The sequence below is a fragment of the Coregonus clupeaformis genome, chromosome 11 (genome assembly GCF_020615455.1).
Source record: "Coregonus clupeaformis isolate EN_2021a chromosome 11, ASM2061545v1, whole genome shotgun sequence".
NCBI lineage: Eukaryota > Metazoa > Chordata > Actinopteri > Salmoniformes > Salmonidae > Coregonus > Coregonus clupeaformis.
The window spans coordinates 2,831,896-2,853,736 of NC_059202.1; the positions used below are offsets into that span (position 1 = coordinate 2,831,896).

General features: G+C 47.7%; 1 protein-coding gene across 2 annotated transcripts in view; it reads right to left on the minus strand.

The window, feature by feature from the left end:
- The window catches only part of LOC121576995 (vesicular glutamate transporter 3-like), a 42,873-nt gene that overhangs the window by 11,604 nt on the left and 9,428 nt on the right, over positions 1-21,841 (minus strand). For both annotated transcript variants that reach the window (XM_041890665.2, XM_041890664.2), the window contains exons 3-5: positions 4,225-4,343; positions 1,194-1,308; positions 875-962 (exon numbers count right to left, since the gene is read on the minus strand). In XM_041890665.2, coding sequence (XP_041746599.1) covers positions 875-962; positions 1,194-1,308; positions 4,225-4,343 — 322 coding nt within the window. The remainder of the gene's footprint in view (positions 1-874; positions 963-1,193; positions 1,309-4,224; positions 4,344-21,841) is intronic.

Sequence of the window (21,841 nt, forward strand, 5' to 3'; positions counted from 1 at the left end):
TGTTATTGAGTAGGCCTATATCTTTGATTATTCTAATTAATCAAATTATGAATCCAACAATAAAAATCATTATTATTTTGTAGTCTTTTTACATGTTACAATAAAGTTTACTAAAGTAGAAGCTCATCTTTTGGTTGATTTCACTTGGTAATGAGTAGTAAGTACATTAATGGTATATATATAGTTTTTGTAAACTCAGCCAAATGAACACAGATTATACACTTTTGGGGGGCAACTGCTAACAACAACATTGAGTTGAGATTGTGAAGAATGCACATTCACAGGTAGGTAATTAGAGCCTATTGAGCCTCCAACCTTTCTAATCTTGGACACCCAGTGCATCTGTCCAGCAATGAGATATCTATTCAATGGCTTCATTTAATCTATTAGGGTTAACTGTGGTTATGGGTACAACAGAAAGGCAGGCAAGGTAGTTTTTGAATATCCATTCGATTTACTGAATGAATTAGATTTTTGCACTTTCACCACCCTGTGAAGTTCATCATAACTTATTTAATCTGTAGCCTAATAAATTGCATGGTTTCCCTGAGTCGTAGTGGGAGGACCACACACCATATCATCGCATGACTCCAAGTTTACTTCGATATGATGGCTATTATTGATATCTTTGCAAGGGGGAAGATGGTGGAGGCTCATATTATCAATATTTGCACACCGCCATTTCGCGCATAATTAATTTTACAGAAACAAAAAGATCCCACCATGTCGAATGAACAAATGATCTGTCTGTATTTATAAAATTGTGCCTTGAAGTCTTGTTTCCATCACAGCTCTCGTAATTTTTAAAATACGGTATGACTTTCCTCGCATAAAAACTGTGGATGGAAACGTGGTTAGTGTTCATTTCACTTACCACAGAATGAGGTGGTGGCCAGTCGACTTCTCTCTAGGGGAGGAGCCCATTTGGCCCACATTCCATGGCATGCTGGGTAGGTAACACCCTGTAGAGGAAACATTACAGGGCATAATTATTCTGAATGGTCAAATAATCAACCTGAATAAAGAAATACAGATGTAAATTGTGTCCCCGTACTGTATATGAGCTTGGTCAAATGTATCAGTAATTATGATGACTAATGTTGCCACCTTCAATTGGGCTACATTTAGTAGATTTGGTTTAAATTTGGCAATGAAAGTGTCAATGAAATCCGGCAACACTGAAGACGACTCACCTCCACCAAGCCTTGTAGGATGCGGACTAACATGACACAGCCGTATTGCCTCCTGGCTGCTGACGGGATGAACATATTCAGTATGGACGTGAGGAAAATGGCCGCCCCAAACACTCTGGGGAAACATTACATCATAGTGTATAGACAACAATGGTGAGCAAAAATTACTACAAAGGGTAGCATCGTCCAATATTTGAATACCTGTAAATATTTCTGTTCCTAGAAATTTGAGCTCCTGGTTGTGAATGTGTCCACAAACCAGATTACACATTTATTTATTGCTGGGATTTACTGCCCCCCGCTGCTGCCATGGCGGATGCTATTGGTGCTATAGCTGAGTGTTTAACACCTTTTCTGTCCTCAACGTTGGTCATTTTAGGGGATTTGAATCTGGATTGTCTATCCCTGGCCTCAGATCAATTTAAGAGTATACAGTATCCATTCATTTTAATCTGACTCAATTTATTTCAAAACCCACACGGCTAAATGTGAAAAACCCTGTTAACTCCTCATTGATTTATTTAATTTGTACTAATAACCCCCATAAATATGTGTCTAGTGGAATATTTGCATATGATCTCAGTGATCATTATCCCACAGTATGTATTAGAGATACGAAAACAGCAAAATTCTAATCCTTGTTTAATTAAGAAAATAAAGTTAAAGTTTTCTCCTCAAGGGTTTTTACATAACATGTTCTACTCTGATTTAGCCACTGTCTCCTGTATTCCTGACCCTGAGTTGGCTCTAGAAAATGTATCCTCTATATTTATTCCTCTGGCAGATAAACACACCCCTTTTAAACAATTCAGAGTCAAAGATAGCTCTGAAGAAAACCAAGGGTTAGATCTATCTGAGCTCATTCAAATGAGAAATCGGGCCTGGGCCAAAGCAAGGATAACTGACTCTGTAGTGGACTGGCAATCATTTAGACAATTGAGAAACAGATGTAGTATCTCGACTAAGAAAGCTAAATCAAGCTACTTTTTAAGCTCTATCTCTGACTCTGCTGGTGATCCTTCAAAGTTTTGGAAAACAGTAAATGCATTTTCATTTTCTTCCCTGCCTAAGCAAGTTCTGTCTGATTATGACATAGTAACTGAGAAGAATGGGATAAGTGATGCTTTTAATCATCATTTTATCTCGGCAGGCTTTTTATTTGAGAGAAACTGTTGTTTAATTGACGTAGAAGTGTTCAGAAACATATTACATTCTTATTTACAATAAAAGTGACTCCAAAATGACACAATACATTATTTACCATTCATTTCTATTGGGCACAACATAATCTGAAACACAACCAAAACAAACTGCAAATGCATCCAACAAGTTTGTAGAGTCACAAGCTTGATGTAGTCATTGCATGCTACGAATATGGGACCAAATACTAAACTTTTGACTACATTTAAAACACTAATGTGAATTTGTCCAAATACTTATGGGTAAATCTATTTGAATTCAATCACTTTTTGACAGCACCCGTTTTGATTTGAAAGAAACCTTCCATACATACAGTATTTGCCCATTGTATAAGTGCTCAGAAAGTTCCTTTTTGGTCCTGAAAGCAAAACAATTCAAGAGATAAAAGTGCTCAAAGTTTGCCCCTTTTGATCAAATACGTATGTCATGCAATAAAATGCAAATTAATTACTTAAAAATCATACAATGTGATTTTCTGGATTTTTGTTTTAGATTCCGTCTCTCACAGTTGAAGTGTACCTATGATAAAAATTACAGACCTCTACATGCTTTGTAAGTAGGAAAACCTGCAAAATTGGCAGTGTATCAAATAATTGTTCTCCCCACTGTATGTATGAAAACACCCTCAGATAAAAGGTGACATTCTGTACTGTCGCTTCATATAAAACATTGGATCTCAAATCCAAAATGCTGGCGATATAGAGCCAAATGAAACGTTTTTGCTTCACTGTCCAAATAAATACGCAGGAGTGTATGATACAGTAACAGCTACATAGAAAATTATAAAATCTTGAAAGACACTTGAAATACAACAACCATGTCAACAACAACCCACCACAGTTACTGTCAGGGCCTGTACCGCTGTAGATCTAAACATTATAAGCAGTCACAGGTTTTAAAAAATGTGAGCACCCAAGACTACCTCCATTGACTCAACACCAATCATCAATGTTCCTGAACTAGTCAGTCCCTCCCAGGTCTCCCCTAGCCTCGACTCCAGATGTTCTAGATTTAGGAGAATATGGTGTGATCTCTGGCACTGCAAGACTAGGTCTCCCCTTCTGACAGCTCAAAATGACCAATCCAACATAACAATATGACAGATGTAATATATCTGCCTTTGAGGGACAGAGATCCCATATGATTCTGCTTCATCCCCATTGCTCCCCCTTTCTTCCTTCCACCCTCCCCTTTTCCAAAACAGAGTGTAAGTGACACTTGTAATATTCCAGTGGCTGGCGTCTCAGGGAGAAATCAGAGGCAGGATCTTTCATTATTAACTCTGTCAGTGGCGTGTCCTCTTTTCCTGGGAAGATTTTATTACAGGACTACTATCAGCCCCATCAGAGCTGCACGCTCACCACACACACACACCGGACGGTGTCAACCCTTGCTGCTTTAACCATTACCTAACACACACACACACACACACACACACACACAAACACTGCATGCCTTTTTCTCTTAGGCAACTGAAACCTTTCAGATATAGCTCTGATGCCACACACTGACTACCAATGCCAAATACCCCATATTTCTGTTCTAAACCTCACCACACACATTGACTGACTGCCTAGTTCAGACACCCAATGTGTATGTTCCTGCCCTTAGCACATGTATCCATTCCAAACCACCGGTATCTATAGTCAATGATCTTGAGCCACCCCAGTCACCTATTTAACACTCTAGTCCACCCACAAACCAGTTCTATCAAAATACCTTATGAATATTTCTTGAATTTCCTGAGTGTTTCAATATAGTATACAGTGTCCATATTAGGACAGCCCCAGAGTCACAAGGAGTGAGAGCATTAGCAGTGGGAAGGTCTCACCTGTTGGCGTCCAGCTTATTGGAGATGAAGCCTCCAGGGATCTGTGTGACGATGTAACCCCAGAAGAAGGAGCCATGGATCAGTCCCACAGTCTCTGGGTCCCAGTTGAATTGAGCTGGCTGGGGAAGAGAGATAATATAGGGTCTTTAACTGGTTACGAGTTATTTCACATAATAAGTGTTTGTGTGTGTGTGTGTGTGTCGGGGGTTATTATGTTGTTAGACTTTGGAAATAGAACCAGAGGACTGTTTGGGTGATGCTGCTGTCCTTCAGAACAACACTTGAACTTTCCCATCCAAATATCAGCTGTTGAATAACAATTTTCATACCATAGGCCCATTTATTTACCGTTTGATATGAAAGCGGTGTTCGGGACTGACAAACAATGTTACACTCATGAGGAAACAGTTAGTTTGATTCACTCAATACATGTTTCCTTATTTAGAGTCTGTGTGTCCCCGAAATGTGTGATGCACTCCTAACATTCTGTCTTGTGTCCGGACTTTTCGGTGACAATGCTATCAGTGCGCGCCTGAGCGTTCACAAGTTTATTCATGGCCTTCCCGCATTTGGTCAAGCCACTGAGTGCGCACACGCATTATTCTCAAATCAAATGTTATTGGTCACATACACATATTTAGCAGATGTTATTGCGGGTGTAGCGAAATGCTTGTGTTCCTAGCTCCAACAGTGCAGGAGTATCTAACAATAAACAAAATGACACAAATCTCATAGTAAAATAATGGAATTGAGAAATATATAAATATTAGGACAAGCAATGTTGGAGTGGCATTGACTAGAATACAGTATATACATATGAAATGAGTAAAACATTATGTAAACATTATTAAAGTGACCAGTGATTCCATGTTTATGTACATAGGGCAGCAGCCTCTAAGGTGCAGGGTTGAGTAACCGGGTGGTAGCCGGCTAGTGACAGTGACTAAGTTCAGGGCAGGGTACTGGGTGGAGGCCGGCTAGTGATATTCTTCTTGTCACACCCTGGCTCTGGGACTCATTATGTTGAGCCAGGGTGTGTTCATTCCATGTTTTCTGTTTCTATGTTGGGTGTTCTAGGTTGTTTATTTCTATGTTTGACTGAGTGACTCCCAATCAGAGGCAACGAGTGTCAGCTGTGTGCTGGTTGTCTCTGATTGGGAGCCATATTTAACTGTCTGTGTTTCACTTTGTGTTTGTGGGTTTTTGTTCCGTGTTCGGTCATTGTCACTGAGGACTTCACGAGTCGTTTATTGTTTTGTTATTTCGTGTGTATGCTTTAATTAAATAAAGCAAGTATGTTCGCAACTAACGCTGCGCTTTGGTCCACTCCTTCATACGACGTTCGTGACACTTCTACTGTTTATCTACCGGTAATAAGGTTCCTGCATGAACATGAAAGTTTATATTTTGACCAGATAACCACGTAGGATTTTGGCGAAATTGCTATTACATTTTAACCCAGTTGGGTGCGGCAGAGGCATCATGCCAACAGGGGGCACATACCCCCTCAGATTTGTCCTGTAAAAACATTATAATAATACTAATACATACACACATATATATATATATATATATATATATATACACACACACACACACACACACACTACCTGTAATGAATACTCAGGGAGAAAAATGTGTAGATTCACGCGTAGAGCGCGGCAGGTGTTTATTTAGGAATCGTGGTCACAGGCAGGCAATGGTCATACACAGTTAGGCAAACAGGCAGGTGAATCAAAACTAGGACTGAAGGCTATAACTGGTTCTCACAAATGAGCTAGGTAAAGGCTTAGCAGAGTCAAAACAAACAACACCTCACAAGGCACAAACAAAATGAACTGAACTAAATAAGGAGCTGATGAGACCAGGTGAGTAACTAAAACAGGTGAAATCAATGAACAAAAATGAACGACAGGGCTACGTTCAAGAACACAAGGTGATCTAAAAAATAAATACAGAACCTTACAGCACCCCCCCCCCCCTCCCCAAGGGAGGCTCCTGACGAACCAACGGCACCGAAGGGTGGAGCAGAGGCGGCCTCCTATCTCGGGGGCGAGGTCTGGCAGGCTGGTTCGACAAGGTCGTGGACTGACCCAACGTTCTGCGTCGAGGCTGATGTCCAGTGGGTCTGTTCGGGGGTCGACCCCGAGGTCGGGGAGCGGGACGAATGCTTGAATCATCTCTGGGTCAAGGATGTCCTGGTCGGGGACCCAGGACCGGTCTTCAGGCCCATAACCTTCCCATTCCACTAGATAGTGGATGCGACCTCAGGCGTTTGGAATCAAGGACGGCCTGAATGGCGTAGGCAGGTTCCCCTCCGGCATCTAACGGTGGGGGCGCACTGCGGGTTGAGACTGGAGGATGAAGAGGACTGTAGGTGACCGGTTTTAACAGAGACACATGGAAGGACGAGGAGATTTTATACTGACGGGGTAACTGGAGACGGTACGTGACAGGGTTGATGCGATGGGTTATCTTGAAGGGACCAATGAAGCGAGGACAGAACTTTTTGCAGGGGAGGCGGAGCCGGATGTCTCTGGTAGAGAGCCACACACACTGTCCAGGGTGAAAGAATGGCGTAGGTCGGCGGCGTCTGTCAGCAAAGCATTTCTGGGTATTAGAGGCTTCCTGCAGATGCAGGTGAGTGGTCTCCCATACCCGCTCACTACGCCGAAACTAGTCGTCGACAGCTGGGACAGTACCAGGCTCCGCCTCCCAGGGAAACATGGGAGGTTGGTAACCAAGTACACACTGAAACGGAGTAAGGCGGAGGGATGAATGCATGAGTGAGTTCTGAGCGTATTCGGCCCAGGCCATATACCGACTCCAGTCGTGTGGAGAGGCAGAACATTGTTGGCGGAGGTACTTCCCTATTTCTTGGTTCAGGCGTTCCGTCTTCCCGTTGATCTGGGGATGGTACCCGGAGGAGAGGCTGAGGGCGACCCCCAGTCGGTCACAGAATGCTCGCCACACCCGGGAGACAAACTGGGGCCCACGGTCAGAGACGATGTCCTCCGGAATCCCATACAGACGGAACACCTGCTGGAACATACACTCAGCCAATTCCATGGTGTTAGGTAAATGAGGAAGAGGAACCAGACGACACATTTTTGAAAAACCGTCTACTATGACAAGGATGGTGGTGTTTCCAGAGGATTCAGGAAGGTCTGTGATGAAGTCAACAGCTATGTGGGACAAGGGTCTGTGAGGGATTGGAAAAGGCTGAAGCTTACCGGAAGGGAGATGACGAGGGCTTTTGGTTTGGGCGCAGACTGGACAGGAAAGTATGTAATCCCTTACGTCAGATGCCAGTGAGGACCACCAGAACTTACGGGCTAGAAGTTTGGTGGTTCGTGTAATGCCCGGATGTCCTGGCCCCAAGGACGTGTAACAGCATTGCATCAGTTGGGGTCTAACAGCTGCTGGTACGTAACTCTTCCCAGTTGTTGTCTCAGGAGGAGCCGGGTCTGAGGTTAGTGTTTCTTGTACGGCAGAGTGAACCCCCCACTGTACCGGTCCCATAATGCAAGAGGAAGGAAGAATGGGCGTAGGGTCTGAGTTACGTACCAGCAGCTGGCAGGAGAGAGCATCAGCTTTTACGTTTTTCTTTCCAGGGATGTAAGTAACATGAAAATGGAAGCGTGTGAAGAGAGCCCAGTGGGCTTGTCTGAAGTTTAACCTCTTGGCCCCTCTGATATATTCCAGATTACGATGATCTGTTAGGACGAGAAAGGGATGTTGTGCGCCCTCCAACCAGTGGTGCCACTCCTCGAGGGCCAGCTTGATGGCGAGGAGTTCTCTGTTCCCCACATCGTAATTCCCCTCAGCGGAGGATAACTTCCTGGAGAAGAAGGCACAGGGATGTGATTTTGGAGGTGTTTGCACCTCAAGTATGGCTCCTACTCCAACTTCGGAGGCATCCACCTCCAGGGTGAAAGGAAGGGTCGGATCAGGTTGGCGAAGGACAGGAGCTGAGGTGAAGAGGTGTTTCAAGGTGTTGAAAGCAGTCAGGGAGGTATCAGTCCATTGAAGGGTCCGGGTATTTTGGCTGGTAAGGGCAGTGAGGGGAGCGGCAGTAGAACTGAAGTTCCGAATGAACCGGCGATAGAAGTTGGAGAACCCAATGAAACGTTGGAGTTCCTTAACGGTGGTGGGTTTGGGCCAGTTACTGACGGTGGTGACTTTGTTCTCATCCATGCTGACCCCTCCAGGTGTCAGTACGAAACCGAGGAAGTTTACCGAGGTTACATGGAAGGTGCTCTTTTCAGTCTTCACAAAAAGGTTATGGTCAAGGAGCCGTTGAATAACTTTTTGTACATGCTGAATGTGTTCCTTCAGGGAGTGGGAGTAAATCAGGATGTCATCAATGTAGATGATGAGAAAGCGGTTGATCATATCCTGGAAAACCTTGTTCATAAAGGATTGGAAGACGGCGGGGGTGTTAGTAAGGCAATAGGGCATGACCAGATATTCGTAGTGCCCTCGTCCGGTGATAAAGGCAGTCTTCCATTCGTCGCTTTCACGTATACGGACAAGGTTATATGCACTTCGCAGGTCGAGTTTTGTATAGATGTTGGCGCGGCCCACTTGTTCAAGGGTCGCTGGGATCAGAGGAAGAGGGAAACGGTTCTTGACCGTGACGTCATTCAGGGAACGGTAATCAATACATGGACGGAGACCACCGTCCTTTTTTCCAACGAAGAAGAAGCTGGACGCAGCCGGTGAAGAAGAAGGACGAATGAAACCGTTTGAGTGCTTCATCAATGTAGTTCTCCATTGCCTCAATTTTCCGGGATAGATAGGGGGTAAACATGGCCCTTCAGTGGGGACACTCCAGGGTGTAAGTCAATAGCACAGTCCCCTGGGCGATGTGGTGGCAGAGTGGAGGCCTTGATTTAGCTGAAGACATTGCTGTACTGGGCGTATTCAGATGGTATGGTGGGTGGCACTGCAGAGGCGGAGTCCTCAATGGTGGTGGCTCTGCAGGGTAGGCTGTGACAACTGGTGAAGCAGGTAGAAGACCAGGACAGTAGTTCACCTTGTCGCCACGAGATGGCAGGGTCGTGATGACAAAGCCAGGGGTGTCCGAGGTTGAGTGGCTGTTTGGGGGATGAGAGTTCCATGAGTTGAATGGTTTTGGTGTGGAAGACTCCAATCTGGAGGGTGACGCTCTGTGTCAGGTGCGTAATGAAGCCCGTGCCCAATGGCTGCCCGTCCAGGGTGTTAATCCTTAAGGGAGGGGTGACAGGTGTAAGATCAATGTCAAGGTCTTGTATTAGCTGGTGATCAATAAAATTACCTGCTGCTCCCGAATCTATCAAGCCCTCTACATACTTAGTAACCCCCTTCACGGTTATCAATACTGGGATGGAGAATTGCTTCTGGGAGATATTTAGAAATAAGGACATGCCTATCTGCATGGCAGCGGAGGGACCCTTCTCATCTCTCCGTGGAGGGCGAACAGGGCAATGGCTGAGTAGATGGTCTTTCCCCCACAGTATAGGCAGAGCCCTTCTTGGATCCGCCTTTGACATTCGATACACGGGAGAGGAGCATGGCCCAACTGCATGGGCTCTGGAAGACTCGGACGGGATGACGGAATCATGGAAAAATAAGGTTTCGGGTTCCTGGGTAGCAGAGTTCTTCAGCGGTCGGCGATGAGGTGGTCAATGGAGATGGACATACGAATGTATTGATTTAAATCCTGAAGGTCACCTCTACAGACCAGCTCCGCCTGAAGTTCCCTGTTGAGCCCTCTTCGGTAGACGGTAAGTAAAGCAGCCTTACTCCATCCACTCCCTGCAGCCATGGTGCGGAACTCGAGGGCATACTCGGCAGCTGAATTGCGTCCTTGTTGAAGTTCTATGAGGAGGTCTCCTATAGGACGACCGGAAGGAGAGGGATCGAATACCTCTTTGAAGAGGGTATGGAAATGGGTCTCGGATCCGAGTTCTGTGCTGTTGGCAGTCCATATGGCGGTGGCCCAATCCAGGGCTTTGCCTGTGAGTAGAGACACGACAAAATCCACCCTGCTCTTGTCGGTGTGCGAAGTCAATGTATTTGCTGCATTGCATCAGAAATCCCTGACATTTCCCAGGTGAACCGTCATATTTTCCAGGCATGGATATGAATGAAGGAGTGCTATGGGTTACGATATCTGGCATCGGAGGAGTAGGGATAGGCTGGCGGAGAAGATGGCAGATTACCTCCATACGCTCCTCTTGCTGGGTTAGGCGCCGCTGTAGCTCCGCTGAATCCATTCCGTTTTTGGGGGAGGTATTCTGTAATGAATACTCAGGGAGAAAAAGGTGTAGATTCACGCGTAGAGCGAGGCAGGTGTTTATTTTGCCTTCGCAGAAGGCAGGAATCGTGGTCACAGGCAGGCAATAGTCATACACAGGTAGGCAAACAGGCAGGTGAATCAAAACTAGGACTGAAGGCTATAACTGGTTCTCACAAATGAGCTAGGAAAAGGCTTAGTAGAGTCAAAATGAACAATACCTCACAAGGCACAACCAAAATGAACTGAACTAAATAAGGAGCTGATGAGACCAGGTGAGTAACTAAAACAGGTGAAATCAATGAACAAAAATGAACGACAGGGCTACGTTCAAGAACACAAAGAAACAGGGCTACGTTCAAGAACACAAGGTGAACTAAGAAAATAAATACAGAACCTTACAGTACCAGTCAAAAGTTTGGACACATCTACTCATTCAAGGCTTTTACTATTTTCTACATTGTACAATAATAGTGAAGACAGAAATAACACATATAGAATCATGTAGTAACCAAAAAAGTGTTAAATTAATCAAAATATATTTTATATTTGAGACTCTTCAAAGTAGCCTTGATAACAGCTTTACACACTCTTGGCATTCTCTCCAGGTAGTCACCTGGAATGCATTTCAATTAACAGGTGTGCCTTGTTAAAAGTTACTTTGTGGAATTTGTGACTGGTACTGTATATTTTTCTTCTTCTCTGAAATACTACTAGCCACTTACAGTGGAGATTTTAGCATGTAAATCTTGGTGGGGCAAACTCCCAAAATATTTTTTTGATGCATGCCAGCAAAGCCACTACACAACCAAACACTAAACAATACATGAATTGCACTATAACGGTGACCAACAGTGCCCACAAACTGTTAGGGCCTACATAAAGCTGTCCCAACAACAGAGCTTTCTTTTCAGCACCATGGAGTGAATCCTTATTACTGCTACACCTGGCTATCAGCGGAACCTTGTCTGGCAGCGAAACAGTTCATTCAGCCTTATTTACTGCCTTTTAAAAAACTTAGCTGATATGGCTGACTTGCTTAAACAAATGTGGTTTCTACTGACAATTGAGATGTACAAAAGATGGCATAAGGGGACGACGAGTGGATAAGAGGCAATTTGTAATTTCGATTAAGATATTAATGAGCGAGCTATGACTGTCAGGAGGTCAGTGTGATGCGGTAGGATCCCTCAACATGGAGGGATCGAAGATGTCCCTCCTAGGGACCCAGCACCGTCCGACCGATGCCAGGATGACCAGAGGAGGGTGACGTGTGAGCCCAATAGATCAATCGATCGCGGACCTCTAACGGCACGTACATACGACCCTCTGGACACTGGGGGTGGGAGTGGGCTCTGTACGTAACGCCACCAGACACGACGCCGGAAGTATGGGAGTGAGCTCAATGGACCTCTCCTCTGTGTCATACAGTCGGGACAGGGCGTCTGCCTTAGCGTTCTGGGAACCTGGTCTGTAAGAAAGGGTGAACACAAAACGAGTGAAAAACATGGCCCACCTTGCCTGGTGAGGGTTCAATCTCCTCGCCGCCCGGATGTACTCCAGATTGCGGTGGTCAATGAAAATGAGAAAAGGGTGTTTAGCCCCCTCAAGCCAATGACTCCACACTTTCAGAGCTTTAACCACAGCTAACAGCTCCCGGTCCCCCACATCATAGTTGCGCTCCGCCGGGCTGAGCTTCCTCGAAAAGAAAGCACAGGGGCAGAGTTTTGGTGGCGTACCCAAGCGCTGAGACAGTACAGCTCCTCTTCCTGCCTTGGATGCGTCCACCTCTACTGTGAATGCTAAGGAGGGATCCGGATGAGCCAGCACTGGAGCCAAGGTAAACAGGTCCTTCAGGTGACCAAACGCCCTGTCCGTGTCAGATGGTGATGTGTACGCGGCGAGTGAAGTCAGACGCAGGACACAGAGATTCAGGTAGACTACTTTACTAAATGTAAAGTGCAAAACAAACGCCTCCACAACTGGAGGGGAAAACACCATATACGTAATATGGAAAAATAGCAATGCCGAACATCGACTTAGACATACAACAATAACACACAAATAGCAAACGTGAGACAAGGGAAATTATAGGCTAAACAATCAAACATAATAGACAACAGGTGTACTACTCCAGACAAAACAAGACAAACACCGAAACATCGATCGGCGGTAGCTAGTACTCCGGGGACGACGAACGCCGAAGCCTTCCCGAGCAAGGAGGAGGAGCAGCCTCGGCAGAATCCGTGACAGTACCCCCCCCTTGACGCGCGGCTCCAGCCGTGCGCCGACCCCGGCCTCGGGGACGGCCAGGAGGACGCGGAGCAGGGCGAGTTGGATGACTCCGGTGGAACTCCGTCAAGAGGGAGGGATCTAAGATGTCCCTCCTAGGCACCCAGCACCGTTCCTCTGGACCGTACCCCTCCCACTCCACGAGATACTGCTGACCCCCCATCCGACGTCTCGAATCCACGATGGACCGGACTGAGTACGCCGGAGCCCCCTCGATGTCCAGTGGGGGCGGAGGAGCCTCTCGTATCTCATTCTCCTGGAGTGGACCAGCTACCACCGGCCTGAGGAGAGACACATGGAACGAGGGGTTAATGCAGTCATCATACCTCGTTCAATCTCCTCAGGACTTTAAATGGCCCCACAAACCGCCGACCCAGCTTCCGGCAGGGCAGGCGAAGGGGCAGGTTTCGAGTCGAGAGCCAGACTCAATCTCCAGGTGCATAAACTGGACCCTCACTGCGGTGGTGATCGGCGCTCGCCTTATGCCTACGGATAGCCCGCTGCAGATGGACATGCGCAGCGTTCCATGTTTCCTCCGAGCGCCGAAACCATTCATCCACCGCAGGAGCCTCGATCTGGCTCTGATGCCAGGGTGCCAGAACCGGCTGATACCTCAACACACACTGAAAAGGAGTCAGATTAGTGGAGGAGTGGCGAAGTGAGTTCTGGGCAATCTCTGCCCAGGGGATATACCCCGACCACTCCTCCTGCCGGTCCTGGCAATAGGACCTCAGAAACCTACCCACATCCTGGTTTACTCTCTCCACCTGCCCATTACTCTCAGGGTGGAAACCAGAGGTAAGGCTAATCGAGACCCCCAAGCGTTCCATAAATGCCCTCCAGACTCTAGAGGTGAACTGGGGACCCCGATCAGACACTATATCCTCAGGTACCCCGTAGTGCCGGAAGACGTGTGTAAACAGGGCCTCAGCAGTTTGTAGGGCAGTAGGGAGACCTGGCATGGGAATGAGACGGCAGGCCTTAGAAAACCGATCCACAACGACCAAAATTGTGGTATTCCCCTGGGAGGGGGGAAGGTCCGTGACAAAGTCCACCGATAGATGAGACCACGGCCATTGTGGAACGGGTAGGGGTTGTAACTTCCCCCTGGGCAGGTATCTAGGTGCCTTACACTGGGCGCACACCGAGCAGGAGGAGACATAAACCCTCACGTCCTTAGCCAAGGTTGGCCACCAGTACTTTCCGGTCAGGCAGTGCACTGTCCGGCCAATACCTGTGTGACCAGAGGAGGGTGACGTGTGAGCCCAATAAATCAGTCGATCACAGATCTTGAGCGGTACGTACTTCCGCCCCTCCAGACACTCTGGAGGAGTAGTGTCGGTACGTAACGCCCGCTCGATCTCCGCATCGACCTCCCACACCACCGGTGCCACCAGACAAGACTCCGGAAGTATGGGAGTGGGCTCAATGGACCTCTCCTCTGTGTCATATCGCCGGGACAGGGCATCTGCCTTAATGTTCTGGGACCCTGGTATGTACGCGTCTGCTTCTGGGACCCTGGATAAGAGCGTCTGCTAAATGACTAAAATGTAAAATGTAAATGTACGTGAGCTTAAAGACAAACCGAGCCAGAAACATGGCCCACCTAGCCTGATGAGGGTTCAGTCTCCTAGCTGCCCGGATGTACTCCAGGTTACGATGGTCAGTCAGAATGAGAAAAGGGTGTTTAGCCCCCTCAAGCCAATGCCTCCACACCTTTAGGGCCTGAACCACCGCTAGCAGCTCCCTGTCCCCCACGTCATAATTACGTTCCGCCGGGCTGAGCTTCTTAGAATAAAAGGCACAGGGACGGAGTTTAGGAGGCGTGCCCGAGCGTTGAGACAGTACAGCCTCAATCCCCGCCTCTGACGCGTCCACCTCCACTTGGAACGCCAAAGAGGGGTCCGGATGTGCCAGCACTGGAACCGAGGTGAACAGGTCCTTCAGATGTCTAAACGCCCTGTCCGCCTCAGCCGACCACTGCAAACGCACCGGGCCCCCCTTTAGCAGGGAGGTGATGGGAGCTGCTACCTGTCCAAAACCCCGGATAAACCTCCGGTAGTAATTGGCAAAACCCAAAAACCGCTGCACCTCCTTAACCGTGGTAGGAGTCTGCCAATTACGCACGGCTGAAACGCGGTCAATCTCCATCTCCACCCCTGATGCGGACAACCGATGTCCCAGGAAGGAAATGGACTCCTGGAAAAACAGGCATTTCTCCGCCTTCACATACAAGTCATGCTCCAACAGCCTACCCAACACCCGACGTACCAGGGCCACATGCTCGGCTCGTGTAGCAGAGTATATTAGAATGTCGTCAATATACACCACTACACCCTGTCCATGCAAATCCCGGAAAATCTCGTCCACAAATGATTGGAAGACTGAAGGAGCATTCATTAACCCGTATGGCATGACGAGATACTCATAGTGACCCGAGGTGGTACTAAATGCTGTTTTCCATTCATCTCCTTCCCTAATGCGCACCAGGTTGTAAGCGCTCCTGAGATCCAATTTTGTGAAGAAGCGCGCTCCGTGTAATGACTCCGTCATACTTGCAATCAGAGGGAGAGGGTAACTGTATTTAATGGTAATCTGATTGAGACTACGGTAATCAATACACGGGTGCAGACCTCCATCTTTCTTCTTCACAAAAAAGAAACTCGAGGACGCAGGAGAAGTGGAGGGCCGTATGTATCCCTGTCCCAGAGATTCGGCGATGTATGTCTCCATAGCCGCCGTCTCCTCTTGAGACAGAGGATACACATGACTACGCGGAAGTGCAGCGCCTGCCTGGAGGTCTATCGCACAATCCCCCTGTCTATGAAGTGGTAATTGAGTCGCCCTCTTCTTACTGAAGACGAGTGCCAAATCATTATACTCAGGAGGAATGTGCAGTGCGGGCATTTGGTTAGGACTTTCCACCATGGTCGCCCCTACGGAAACATCTATACACCGCCCTACACACTGATCAGACCACTCCCTGAGAGCCCTCTGTTGCCACGAAATGTTGGGGTCATGAGAAGCTAACCAAGGAAGCCCCAACACCACGGGAAACGCAGGAGAGTCGATCAAATACAATTGTATAATTTCCTCATGACCCCCCTGCGTCTTCATCTTAAGTGGCGCCATGACCTCCCTAATCAATCCCGACCCCAAAGGGCGGCTATCTAGGGCATGGATAGGGAAGGGCACATCAACTGGTATGAGGGGAATCCCTAATCTATAACAGAAACTACGATCAATAAAATTCCCAGTTGCGCCTGAATCGACTAGCGCCTTATGCTGGGAGTGAGAAGACACCTGGGGAAACACAACTTGGATACACAAGTGGACAACAGAGAGCTCTGGGTGAGTTGGGCGCGTACTCACCTGGAATGACTCATCAGTGCGTGACCTGCTGCCTCGATCCCTAGGAGAACCTCCCCAGCACCGAACCGCAGTGTGTCCTCTACGGCCACAGTTGGTGCAGGGGACGGCCGCGGGTCCATGGGTAGACAGACGGATCGACATGTCCACCAACTGGTCGAAGCTTAGATTGGTGTCCCTGCAGGCCAACTCTCGGCGAACGTCCTCCCGTAGGCTGCACCTATAGTGGTCGATGAGGGCCCTCTCATTCCATCCCGCATTGGCCGCCAGAGTCCGGAAATCCAGTGCGAATTCCTGCGCTCTCCTCTTCCCCTGTCTGAGGTGGAACAGACGCTCCCCCGCCGCTTTCCCCTCTGGGGGATGATCGAAAACCGCCCTGAAGCGGCGGGAGAACTCCGCATAACTGACGGTGGCGGCGTCTATTCCCCTCCATTCGGCATTGGCCCACTCCAAGGCCTTGCCGGACAGACAGGAGATGAGGGCGGAAACGCTCTCGTATCCCGAGGGCGCCGGGTGAATGGTTGCCAGGTAGAGCTCTACTTGGAGCAGGAACCCCTGACACCCGGCCGCGGTGCCATCATAAGCCCTCGGGAGCGAGAGCCGAATCCCACTGGACTCCGGAGATGGAACGATGGGTCTGGCCGATGGTGGTGGTATTGTTGGAGGAGGTGTGGGCAAACCTCCTCTTTCCCATCGGCTCAAAGTGTCCATTACATCCTGCATGACGGTGCTGAGTCTCTGGATCATGGCGTCTTGGCTGCTTACGCGCTCCTCCAATGACCCCGTCGGTACCGCTGATCCTGCTGACTCCATGGTGGTGTGTACGCGGCGAGTGAAGTCAGACGCAGGACACAGAGATTCAGGTAGACTACTTTACTAAATGTAAAGTGCAAAACAAACGCCTCCACAACTGGAGGAGAAAACACCATATACGTAATATGGAAAAATAGCAATGCCGAACATCGACTTAGACATACAACAATAACACACAAATAGCAAACGTGAGACAAGGGAAATTATAGGCTAAACAATCAAACATAATAGACAACAGGTGTACTACTCCAGACAAAACAAGACAAACACCGAAACATCGATCGGCGGTAGCTAGTACTCCGGGGACGACGAACGCCGAAGCTTGCCCGAGCAAGGAGGAGGAGCAGCCTCGGCAGAATCCGTGACAGTCCGCCTCGGCTGACCACTGCAGTCGCACCGGTCCCCCCCTCAGCAAGGAGGTAATGGGAGCCGCTACCTGACCAAAGTCCCGGATAAACCTCCGGTAGTAGTTGGCAAACCCTAAGAATCGCTGCACCTCCTTAACCATGGTTGGAGTCGGCCAATTACGCACAGCCGAAATTTGGTCAATCTCCATCTGTGGTACTAAATACTGTCTTCCACTCATCTCCCTCACGGATACGCACCAGGTTGTACGCGCTCCTGAGATCCAATTTTGTGAAGAAGCGCGCCCCGTGCAATGACTCTGTCTTACTAGCAATGAGCGGTAGTGGATAACTGTACTTGACAGTGATCTGATTGAGACCCCAGTAGTCAATGCACGGGCGTATTCCTCCATCCTTCTTCTTCACAAAAAAGAAACTAGAGGAGACAGGTGAAGCGGATGGCCGAATGTATCCCTGCCCCAGAGATTCGGAGTCATATGTTTCCATAGCCGCCGTCCCTTCCTGTGACAGGGGATACACGTGACTCCGGGGAAGTGCAGCGCCTACCTGGAGATTTATCGCACAATCCTCCTGTCGATGGGGTGGTAATTGAGTCGCCTTCTTTTTACAGAAGGCGAGAGCCAAATTGGCATATTCGGGGGGAATGTGCATGGTGGAGACCTGGTTTGGACTTTCCACCATAGTTGCCCCTATGGAAACACCTACACACCTCCCCGAGCACTGACTTGACCATCCCTTGAGAGCCCTCTGTTGCCATGAAATCGTGGGGTCATGATAAGTTAACCAGGGGCAAGCCCCAACACCACTGGAAACGCAGGAGAATCAATCAGATAGAGACTAATTTTCTCCTCATGACCCTCCTGCGTCTTCATCCAGAGTGGAGCTGTGACCTCCCTAATTAGGCCTGACCCTAAAGGGTGACTATCTAAGGCATGTACAGGGAAGGGCACATCAACAGGAACACTAGGAATCCTTAAACTACGGGAAAACTGACGATCAATAAAGTTCCCAGCTGCGCCTGAATCTACGAGCGCCTTATGCTGGGAATGAGGGGAAAACTCTGGAAATACGATATCAATACACATATGCGCAACAGGGAGCTCTGGGTGAGTCGGGTGCCTACTCACCTAAGACGGTCCACCAGTGCTCTGCCTACTGCCTCGACTCCCTAAAGACCCCCCTAGCACCGACCAGCAGTGTGTCCTCTGCGGCCACAGTTGGTGCAGGAGACGGCCCTTCTTCCGGTCTCCCTAAGCGCAGCACCTCCAAGCTCCATAGGGGTAGGATTGGAGGTGCTGGGGGATGGAATGGACGGCCCCTGATCCGGACGTCCGCGGGTTGCCAACAGGTTATCCAGCCTTATCGACATATCCACCAGTTGGTCCAGGTTAAGGGTGGTGTCCCTGCAGGCCAGTTCCCGACGAACGTCCTCCCGTAGGCTGCATCGGTAGTGGTCGATCAGGGCCCTCTCATTCCATCCTGCGCTGGCAGCCAGAGTCCTGAAGTCCAGTGCAAAGTCCTGTGCGCTCCTCTTCCCCTGTCTGAGGTGGAATAGACGTACTGAATAGCGTACTGAAGCTGCGTCTATTCCTCCCCACTCGGCGTTGGCCCACTCGAGCGCTCTCCCCGACAGACAGGAGATGAGGGCGGACACGCTCTCATATCCCGAGGGAGCCAGGTGGATGGTAGCCAGGTAGAGCTCTACCTGGAGCAGAAAACCCTGGCACCCGGCAGCTGTATGCCCTCGGGAGCGAGAGCCGAATCCCACTAGACCCAGGTGACGAAGGGGTGGACAGCGGTGTGGGTGGTTGTGTAGTTGGAGGAGGTGTAGGATAACCACCTCTCTCCCATCGCTCCATGGTGTTCAACACGCGCTCCATGGTCGCGCTCCATGGTCGCCTGCTGTTGGACACGTTCATCCATTGATCCGGACAAAATGAATGTACCTGCTGACTCCATTTATGGTGTATGTTTCCGTCAGGAGGTCAGTGTGATGCGGTAGGGCGAAGTCAGGCGCAGGACACAGAGCTAATCGAAAGCGTACTTTACTCATAGGTAACGTAAATAACATAACCTCCACGTAGGGAGGAACAAGATGACAACCAAACATGAACAAACACGCACAAAACACAGTGGGAGCCAGAGGGTTAAATAGGGAAGAAATCAATACATAATGGGAACCAGGTGTGAACAATAAAGACAAAACAAGTAGAACACAGAAACATAGATCGGTAGCAGCTAGTACTCCGGCGACGACGAACGCCGAAGCCTGCCCAAGCAAGGAGGAGGAGCAGCCTTGGCTGAATCCGTGACAATGACGGAAGTAGTCAATATAACTATTTGTTCAGCACTTTTGAAATGTACAGCGACAGAATTCAGAACATGGGCCATTCTTACAGTATTCTCCATGTACACCAAGTCAGAACCGTAGGATAAATAAAGGGGGCGTATAAGCAGACAATGAAAGCTCTTACAATATTCTATGATTACATTTCTCTAAAACAGGCTATAGGCTACATGTGCACCATCAAGTCAGAACAGTAGGCTAAAATATGAGGGGAAAATAGACCAGATTATTAGGGTGAGGCACATGGGCTACTAACAGCTTACTACACAACATACAATTAGTATTACTTTCTTAGCTACAGTATACATATCTCCCTGGCACATTACATCATTTATGCAGCAGCATACAATACATTTTTGGACTCACCTTGTTGTGCTGTGCTCACTTGAACAGGAACGTGGTGCGGCGGTCCTTTGTGGGCAAATTTTTGTCATCATACTTTGTCATCAAAGTCTGGCATTCTCTGGATTTATGGTGCTTTCAAGACAACTGGGAACTCGGAAAAAAACAAGGTTGAATCATGACGTCAGTGATCTTCAGGTTGGAGCTCTAGAAAGAGGGCAGAGTTCCCGACTTGGAAAAGAGATCCTTAAACCCAGACTTGGACCACACACCCACTCCACTGAATAGCAGGCTAGTGATTGCTTTGCAACGATTGCAGTTAGCCACTGATTCCTTCCAAACCACTCATTGTTGAATTTGCAATTTCCAACTTGTTGTGTAATGTTTATGTGCAATGGCCGATGAGCACCGATATGTTTTATCTATAATTTCTCTTCATAATTGATCTTCATATGATAAGGATAGAAAAGGATTTGCCAGTAGATAGTCGACTTGATTCATGATGATGACTGCTAGCTTGCTAGCTCAGATTTTGAAAGTATGATGTTGACATGATTAGTCCAATCAAAGCTACGGTAGATATAATGTGATTGGACGTCATTTTATCTGTGGCCAATGACCTTGAGCCTTCTTGGATGGGCACTTCTAATGTAACTCTATAGCAGCACCCAAGGGGCTTGAATTTTCGAGCTCTACCCTTAGATTTTGCGATGATGTAATGTACCCATGAGTGACAGAACACTGAGCCAATCACAGCGCAATTAGAGAACATTACCAACCCCTGCGCTCCATATTTTCCGCTGGCTGCCCCACCACCACAGAAAGCACTGAGCTAGGCTGAAACACCTGCATTTTGGAGCTGCCTTACTCAAGAAAGCAAAAAATAGACCATATCTGTATGCGGCTTTATTAACTCAATTATATATTTTTTAACATTCTTTGCAAACTGATATTTTACACGTATTAATGATGGGTCGCCACTGGCCACTTAGCAATCTTATGAAGTTGGGTTTAGGTTCCCAATCTCCCAACCTTCTCCAAGTGCCTTGCAAAAGCATTCATCCCCCATGGCGTTTTTCCTATTTTGTTGCATTACAACCTGTAATTTAAATTTATTTTTATTTAGATTTCATGTAATGGACATAGACAAAATAGTCGAAATTGGTGAAGTGATATGAAAAAAATAACGGAAAAGTGAAATGAAAAAAATTACGGAAAAGGGGTGCGTGCATATGTATTCACCCTTTGCTATGAAACCCCTAAATAAGATCTGGTGCAACCAATTATCTTCAGAAGTCACAAAAGTTAAATGAAGTCCACCTGTGTGCAATATAAGTGTCACATGATCTGTCACATGATCTCAGTATATATACACCTGTTCTGAAAGGCCCCAGAGTCTGCAACACCACTAAGCAACGGGCACCACCAAGCAAGCAGCACCATGAAGACCAAGGAGCTCTCCAAACAGGTCAGGGACAAAGTTGTGGAGAAGTACAAATCAGGGTTGGGTTGTAAAAAAATATCCGAAACTTTGAACATCCCACGGAGCACCATTAAATCCATTATTAAAAAATGGAAATAATATGGCACCACAACAAACCTGCCAAGAGAGGGCCACCCACCAAAACTCACAGACCAGGCAAGGAGGGCATTAATCAGAGAGGCAACAAAGAGAGCAAAGATAAACCTGAAGGAGCTGCAAAGCTCCACAGCGGAGATTGGAGTATCTGTCCATAGGACCACTTTAAGCCGTACACTACACAGAGCTGGGCTTTACGGAAGAGTGGCCAGAAAAAAGCCATTGCTTAA